At 40.0% G+C, this 8,282-nt stretch overlaps 1 protein-coding gene across 1 annotated transcript in view; it reads right to left on the reverse strand.

Annotated features, from left to right (window-relative positions):
- Positions 1-8,282, reverse strand: part of SH3RF3 (SH3 domain containing ring finger 3) — a 588,334-nt gene that overhangs the window by 246,432 nt on the left and 333,620 nt on the right. The window contains exon 3 of the mRNA XM_006883820.1: positions 2,711-2,806. Coding sequence (XP_006883882.1) covers positions 2,711-2,806 — 96 coding nt within the window. The remainder of the gene's footprint in view (positions 1-2,710; positions 2,807-8,282) is intronic.

Raw genomic sequence — 8,282 nt, forward strand, 5'->3', positions numbered from 1 at the left:
TGAAAAGCAAATATACTTGGGGTGGGGGAGGGGATTGTGTACAAATGAAGGAGTTTGTCTATCTCAACTTTTTAGACGGCAGGGTTTGTTTTTTTAAAAAAAAATTATACAGCATTTTACACTTACATACACAGTTAGAACCATCCACAGTATGGACACAGAAAAACTTTACAACAACCTGGATGCCTCCCTCTTCTGGTCAACATTCCCGAAAAGAAGCATTTGACTTTCACTTCTATTACCATCGAACAGTTTTATCTGGTTTTGCACTTCTAAAAAAATCATACCGTGTGTACTCTTTTGTATTTGGCTTCTTTCACTTAAAAACGTGTTTGTTAAGCGCTATCTTGGTATTCACAGGTAGCAGTGTTTCGTTCTTTCCATTGCAGGATAGTATTCTATTGTGTGGATATATGGTAATTTATTTATCCATTCTATTACTTATATAAATTTGAGTTTAAACTAGCATAATAAAGCTTCTAGAAATATTCTTGTCCTTTTACAGAAATTCCTTTAGGCTTCATCCAAGGAGAAGCGTTCCACTGGATAAAAGTCTGAGAGTTCAGAGTTTTTACCTCTATCTTAGTAATGCAAGTGGAACTCATGCATTAAGTTCTTTGATATTAAGCAGCAATTTCAACATGAACCGATAAGAATCCTCTCCTGAGACCTGAAGCACATAGCCAAGTATACAGAAATGTGAGAGTATTTAAGGTAATTGTGACCATCACAGATGTAATAGAGCAGGAGCACTCTAGTAGTGTATGTGTGTGTTATTGTTGTTGTATACTGCCGTGGAGAGATACGAGTTTAGGCAGCTTATCTACACTAAATCTTAGAGAACTAGCGGTTCAGACTATTTGGAGGAGGGGATAAGAAACTACGGGACAGAAAGCTGGAAAGATAGAGTCAAATTGCAAAGAAGTCTTGACTGCTATGCGGAAACATTTGGATTTTGGAGAGACTTGTCAGACATTTTTGACAATTATCAGCTGGTATCTAATCGATGCAGGAATAAGCAGGCAACGGGGCAAAGCTAGTCATGTCACCTACCGTCTTGTTACACTTCTAATTTTAAAGATGAATTTCTTGCTATGCATCAGAGAGCTGGACAATGATTAAGGATGACAGATGAAGAATCGATGTCTTTGAGTTGTGGTGCTAGAGAAGAGAATTGAACGTGGACTTCCAAGAGAACAAACAGGTCTGTCCAAGAGAGGGTAGAACCAAGTTTCTCCTTGTATACAAGGATTTTGAAGCTCCATCTCACATACTTTGGGCAAGTAGCCAGGAGGGACCTGTCCTTAGAGAAGACCATCATGCTCGGAAGGGTGGATGGTCAGCACAGGAGAGGAAGACCTCAGATGAGATGGAATGACACAGGAACTGGGGCAATGGGAGTAGGTGTGTTGGAGTCATACCTACATGCTCAGGATAGGGCAGGATTCTGAGCTATTGTCCACAGAGTCACGATGTATCACAGAAACTTGATGGCACATAACAACAACAATATCAAGCAGGAGATGGAGGCAGGGAGGGAGGCAAGCAGGCACCGTGGATGGACCTTTGCACCAAATTATCATCAACTGATGTTTATTAGAGGAAGAGAGGATGTAAGGGCAGAGCGGTGAGAGGTTAGGGTAGTGGACAATAATCTAGGCCAAAATATTTGTGTTCAGACACCATCTATGTGGTTCATCGGCTGTGTGACTTTGGAAAACATAATCCTTCTGTGCCTCTGTCTCCTCATACGTGAAGTGAAGATGTTAACAGTTTTGAGTGTTGTTTTTTAATCTCAGGGTTGTTGAGAAAACTGAGTGAGAAATTACAAGTATTAGGCACACAGTATGCATCAGTTAATGTTTGCTGATACTGTCATTATGGGATAACTCCAGTGCCTATAGAATGATTGCCATGAGTAAAATGGCATAGCTCATGAAAGGACTTGTGTTGACAGATGGTAAACACACATGCAATGGACAGACACTTTTAGGGTCACACAAACAGGCCATGGTAAGTAGTCAAGTTAAAAATTAAAAATTCCATGAAGCATCCTGCTCAGCCACAGTCCAAAATTACTGCCTAGAAACCTAGTGCTTCTTAGGTACTGGAAAGAGATAGGAAATTAATAGGTCTCAAATTAGCCTCAACCATTACATTAGCCTCAAATCATCTTCCCTTTAATGATTCTCAGTGGGATCAATCCAAGTTCCTAGAAGGGCTCTGCAAAAGACCCAAGGGCTGTTTCCTTTAGGGTAAACAGCAGGATATGGATTCTGATCTCTCTGCAGTGTTGAAGGAAAATGTTGCCTTTGAATGTGAGTTTGTGACCTCTGTTTTAAGGGGGAAGGGATGGAAAGCAGTTGTACTTGAGAGAGTTTTGGAAAAGCTAGGTTCCTAGGTTTCTCAGGGCAAAAACAGAGAAGGCTCAGCATAGGCACTTTGCTTTCATTCCAACATATCGAAATCATGTGTAACCAGGCCTCTGACAGGCCCACTCCAAAACTCTACTCAAGGCAATGTTTACTGCATTAATACTGCTTTAAATCAAAACTCATACGTAGCAGCCACTGGCTTTAAGTGATTACGGGATTGCCTGTTTTTGTCTCTTAGAAGTGGGGCTCCCTTAGTCCCAGCAGGCCTCTCTTCATCTGGTGTAACAAACAGTAATGGCAAAACTGAAGTGAGTCTAAAGGCTCTGTGACCTTACCTCCACATACAGAAGAGGGAAAATTCCAATCTTGTCTCCCAGCATTCCCTCTGCCCAGTTATCATCGACTCTTCTGATCACAGTCAAGATTTCATCCTAAAGTGTTGGAGCCCATCATGCACACAAGCACATACACATAACACAAAGAGAGAAAGAAAAGAGGAGACTGGTTACTACTGTTGCAGCTAAGAAAGGATTTTAAGTTCTCACTTTTAGTTTATTATGCACTCAGATATTTGACATGTAAACACGGTGAACTCTTACATTGTCACCCATGGATGTCTTTCATGCTCGTGCTTAAGCTATAGATTATGGCTGCAAAGATTCTCAAGTGGAAAAGCACGTCAATTTACAATACAGCTGGTGCTTGAAAATTCATGTTCCCATTATTTATTTAAGGGAATAAAATGCACTGTATGAAAATAAATTCAGCCAAGTATAAAGTGTTTTCAGCTTCTGCCTCAAAGAACAAAAGTAATCCAACTCAACTCCATTGATTTAGCGTTGTAGGCACATGAAGTTTTGAATAACTCCCTTAAATTCTTTGATAAACTAGACAATCCCAAGCATAAATGCACAAAATGAAAGGGATAGAGGGAGAAAGGACGAGTTACAAAGCAAGAGCGGAAGCTGGGCTTCCAGGGCAGACTGAGAGACAAGCAAGTGATGAGGAAGAAAATAGCCAGACTATTTGGCACAAATACTGGGAGTTACAGAGACCAGAAAATGCGGTCACATGGAAGTGAGGAGTGAGAGAGGAAAACTGAGAAGAGGTAGAGGACAAAAGAGTGAAAGGCCAGAGAGCAACCAGTGGGGAAAAGAGACAAAACAAGACACAGCAGGGACAGAGTCCACTACTACAGACAGCCATGGGAGAAAGTGGCATCTGTTCCAAGGCTTGGGGGGTGGGGTGGGGGGTAGTGGTCCAGCCGTTAGAGGCTAGGCTGTTAACGGAAAGATAGCAGTCCATACTCACTAGCTGCTCTGTAGGAAAAAGATATGGCAGTCTGCTTCAGTAAAGACTGGAGCCCTGGAAACCATATCAGGCAGCTAGATTCTGTCCTATAGGATCATTATGAGTGAAACTTGACTATGGGCTATGGGCACCAACCCCAAGAGTTTCTTTGGTTTATCTCAATTCTCTTTCCTATTAAATTCTTATCTTCAGCACTCAGGAAATACAGCTTTTCCCCAAAGGCCTGTCTCTTTGCCTAAACCTTCCTGTCTTTTGTCCCCCAGGAAGCTGACTGGAGCCCAACTGGCCAAGCTGGAGATCTAATTAGCTAGAAGGCTGATGGTCAGTAGTAGCTTGTTGTGATAATCTATTAGATCTGAATGTATCATCTGCCTTTCAAACTGTTTCTGTTATGTGCTATTGAGTTGCCTGTGACTCATAGTGACCTTATATACAACAGCCCTATAACCTGCTCTATCCTGTGCCAACCTCACTGTCTCTGATACACATACCCTGATTACCCCAGTCACTGAATCAATCCATTGTATCGAGAGTCTTCCACTCCTGCTCTGTCCCTCCACCCTCCCAAGCATGACATCCCTCTACCAGGACTGGTCCTTCTTTGGAACATGTCCAAAGTATGTCAGATGAAGCTTCAGAATCCTTGCCTCCAAGGAACAGTCTGGCTTCACCCTCTCTAGGATGAATCTGTTTGTTCCCCTAGCAGTCCACGGTATATTCAGTACTTTTCTCCAACACCACAGCTCAAAGTTGTCAATTCTCCTTGTATCATCCCTAGTCACTGTCCAGCTTTCTGATGCATAGCAAATAATTGCAAAGACTATGCATAGCCTGAATCAGGTACTTCTTAGTCTCCAGACATCCATGCTCTTCAGTACTTTGGAGAGGTCTCTGAGAGCAGACTTTCCCAATGCAATTCATCTTCTTATTTCCTGGCTGTTGGTACCAACAGTGTTGACTGTGGAGCCAAACAAACAAAAAGTGTTAACAATCTCAATCTCTTCACCCTCCTTTCATATTAGCCTTTGGTATTTTAATGTGAAACAAAATTATGGAACGTAGAGGTTTCATGTGGAGTCAGGAGAGACTTTTTCTATCAGAAAACATGAATAATATTTACTCCCGTGCTAGTTAAGAACTTTCAAAGTAAGATGATGAAGATTTGACCACAGAAAAATTAAATTCATTATGTCAAAACCAACAGAAACATAACACAATGATAAACAAATGAGAAAAAGAATTGTTGGGTATTTGGTGCCTTAGTGGTAAGAAGGTGAGCTGCAATCCCAAAGGCACACAGTTTGAATCCAACAGCTGCTGAGCTGGAGAAGGATGGGCAGTCTCCTCCTGCACAGTTTACTACCTCTGAAAATCTGCTGGAGGGTCAGCTGAGTCAATTCTGAAGGCACCCAAAAACAGCAACATTAAAGAGACAATAGCTTAATATCTTTATAAAGATTCTGAACATTTCTTTTACAAAGCATCCTTGAAAAGACCAATTAAGGGCAATGAGTCTGAGTGAATCCTTAAAAATAGCATTGGGATATTAACATGTACGGCTAAGCACAATTAATAACAGTGCATCTAAATTCCAAAATCAATCTCCATAATAGTCTATGTGTTTCCTACTGCCAAAGGGGCCCTTTAGAGTAGTGAAAGAAGATCTTCACCCTGAAACCCACAGCATCCCTTTTCAGCAGGAAGTAGCTAAGAGAATACGCCATCCCCTTTTCCTTATGAATCAGGGTGAAGTCTCTCTCAGGGAGGAGTGATAGGGAATGACAAAGGACACACTGACAAAAGAGATTAATCAGAACTGGCTTTGACAAGCACTGTGGCAATTGGACAATTAAAACGGACTTTCAAGGGGGGAAAAAAAGAAAAAAGGAAGAATGAACTGGGGAGGAGGGTAGAGAAAATAGTGCAACAATGAATGAGTGAAAACCCACTATCTCTGTAAATGTTCATTAAAATAAATAAAATCTATTAATAAAAAAAATAGCGTTGTTATTATCAAGCTGATTTTGACTCACTGAGATCCCACTTAACAGGACAGAAGTTCCCTAGAGGGTTTTCTAGGTTGAGCCTACAGAGCTACTGGGTGGGTTTGAACTGCCAAGCTTTTGGTAAGGATTCAAGAACTTAACTGCTACATCACCATAATGGAAATGATAAAGAAAATGCTCAATTTTTTAAAAAAAGAAATCCCAGCTCTGAGTGCCAGTCTCTTGGTTCTCCAAGTAACCACAATTTATAAATTTCTTCCTCAGCTATCAAAAATGCAAAAGCATTCTATATATGTATGTGTATGTACGTGCAAGCTCGTGTGCACACACACATTTGTGCACACACTTACAAACCTTTAGAAAATATACAGTAACATACTCCTCACATAGTTCTGCACCTTGTTTTTTCCGCTTAATTTAACTTGGAGAATGTACAGTGACTTACACATAGATCTCCCTCACTCTTTTAACAGCTGCATAATAACATCCCATTATATGAGAGCACTATAATTTATTTAATGGACTCGATAATTATTTTTAAATTAAAAAGTAGCATATAAACGCATAGTTATAGCATCTATTATGTGCATGTGTCACAGTTTATTTTACCAGTGTGATCCTATTTTTAAATTTAAAAATTAATATATACACTGAGGGAAAAAGTCTAAAATATACATGACAACATTTTGGAACATGGATAACTCCAGAAGAGCATAGAATCCCTTGGGTAGTGATTATAAGGTATATTCTTTTTTGCAATAATCATCACATTAAAAGGTACTTTTCTTTTTTTATTTTCTAATTTTCAAAATATTGCCTAATGAATATTTGTTTTGTATTAAGACAATTGTTGTCTTCTAACCAGGAAGAAAACAAAAGATTGAGATTTTCCCAGACTTCTGGATGAACAGATGAACTTTTTAACCACTATGCCACTAGGATTCTTTTGGGCATAATTAGTCCATTTGCATCAAGCCAATTTTAACTCATAGGCAGTCAGTCGGACTGTCTCCTAATGTTCCCAAGGTGATAATCTTTATAGAGTAAGATGATCAGATCTTTCATTCTGGCTGGAAGATTAGCAGGTGAGCACTTAACTACTTTGCCACCAGACCTCCTTTTGAATAACCTCTGAGTTAAAGGCAGCCCCCAGGAGGGTAGAGTTAGCACAAAGGGCTCCAAGTTTCTGAGAACATCACCTCAGAGGGAGCAGACCAAAAGGCAAGTGCTTGCTGCCTTGAAGGCTGGTGAATCCGTCATCACTCCAAATATGAGGTAGTACATTGAGCTGTCTATTATATAAAAATGAGAACCCCCTAAGTGACAGGCACTTTTAAGCTAAAGTGGCCTTAAGGTTGAAGAGGAAGCTCACTGCTTGGTGGGAGAGGCAAACTCAAGAAAAATATTATTCATGATCCAATAGTGCTATAATATAGTAAAACTTCACCATAATGCAGTAACTGAGTCCAAAATTTAGTCAGGAAAAAATACGAGATTGTGCTGTTATGAGGTTACTGCAAAGAACAGATGGGACCTACACACTCCCTTCTGGTTCTGGGTTCTGGCTAAAAAATGCTAATCCAAAATGGTCCCAGTGGAGGTTTGGCATCACCTGGTGGCAGTTCTCTATTCTGGCTTAAATACTGATGGGCAGTTCTGGATCATGTGGATAATGGGGACTTCAGGACACTGGTGCAATTTAGAGCCCTCCTATATAGCTGGCACCCATTTTATTGGAGAGATTGGAAGGGAGAGATTACCAAAGGCACAGTGAGCCATGCTTCCTATAGAAAAGTAAATAACTTTCCTTAAGGGTTGATACACTAGATTGACAGAGTAATTATAGCAATTGATTATTGGAGATGGTTAGGATAGCACAGGATAAGAAAGGTTTTAGATCTATTGTTCATAAAGTCACTATGAGTTGCAGTCAGTCAACTAGATGGCACATAACAACAAAAACAAGAATGTTTAGGAAGACTCTACACTTGCCTCTGTTTAAAAGTCATAAAATAGGGATAAAATAAAAAAAAAATAGTATGCACGCTGGGTCACCAAAAACATAAAACTTTTTTTTATAAAACATATTAATAAGAAAAAAACAACAATGAATGAATGGAAATCCAAAGTCTCTGTAAATGTTCACTAAAATGAAAAAAAGCATATTAATAAGACCATTATTGCAAAAATAGAAAGGTAACTAGTAAAACATGTATGGGGACCCAAGGAGGGAAGGGGTGTGGGGGCAAAGGCGGTGGACAGGCACGGGGAAATCACAGGGTTGCACAGTTTGGTGGGTGGAGGGGGATTAAGGGAAATGGGAAAGATCCAGTGAGGATCTGGAAAGACAGGGTGATAGTGGGCATAGTTTAACGGTGAATGATTTCATAAAGATTAATGAACAAGAATTAATGTATGGAAAAAAATAAATGAAGGATAATATGAAACACAATGTATATAAACTTTGTATGTAAATCAATGTACAATTCAAATAAATAATTTTTTTTAAGAAATAGCATATTACGGCCACTGGCTTGGGGAGAGCCATCGCGGCCCTCTGCCCGGGGCGGGCTGCCCTCGGCCCCCTGCC

This window comes from Elephantulus edwardii, unplaced genomic scaffold (genome assembly GCF_000299155.1).
Source record: "Elephantulus edwardii isolate Elephantulus edwardi_28Jun2011 unplaced genomic scaffold, EleEdw1.0 scaffold00030, whole genome shotgun sequence".
In the NCBI taxonomy this organism is placed as follows: domain Eukaryota; kingdom Metazoa; phylum Chordata; class Mammalia; order Macroscelidea; family Macroscelididae; genus Elephantulus; species Elephantulus edwardii.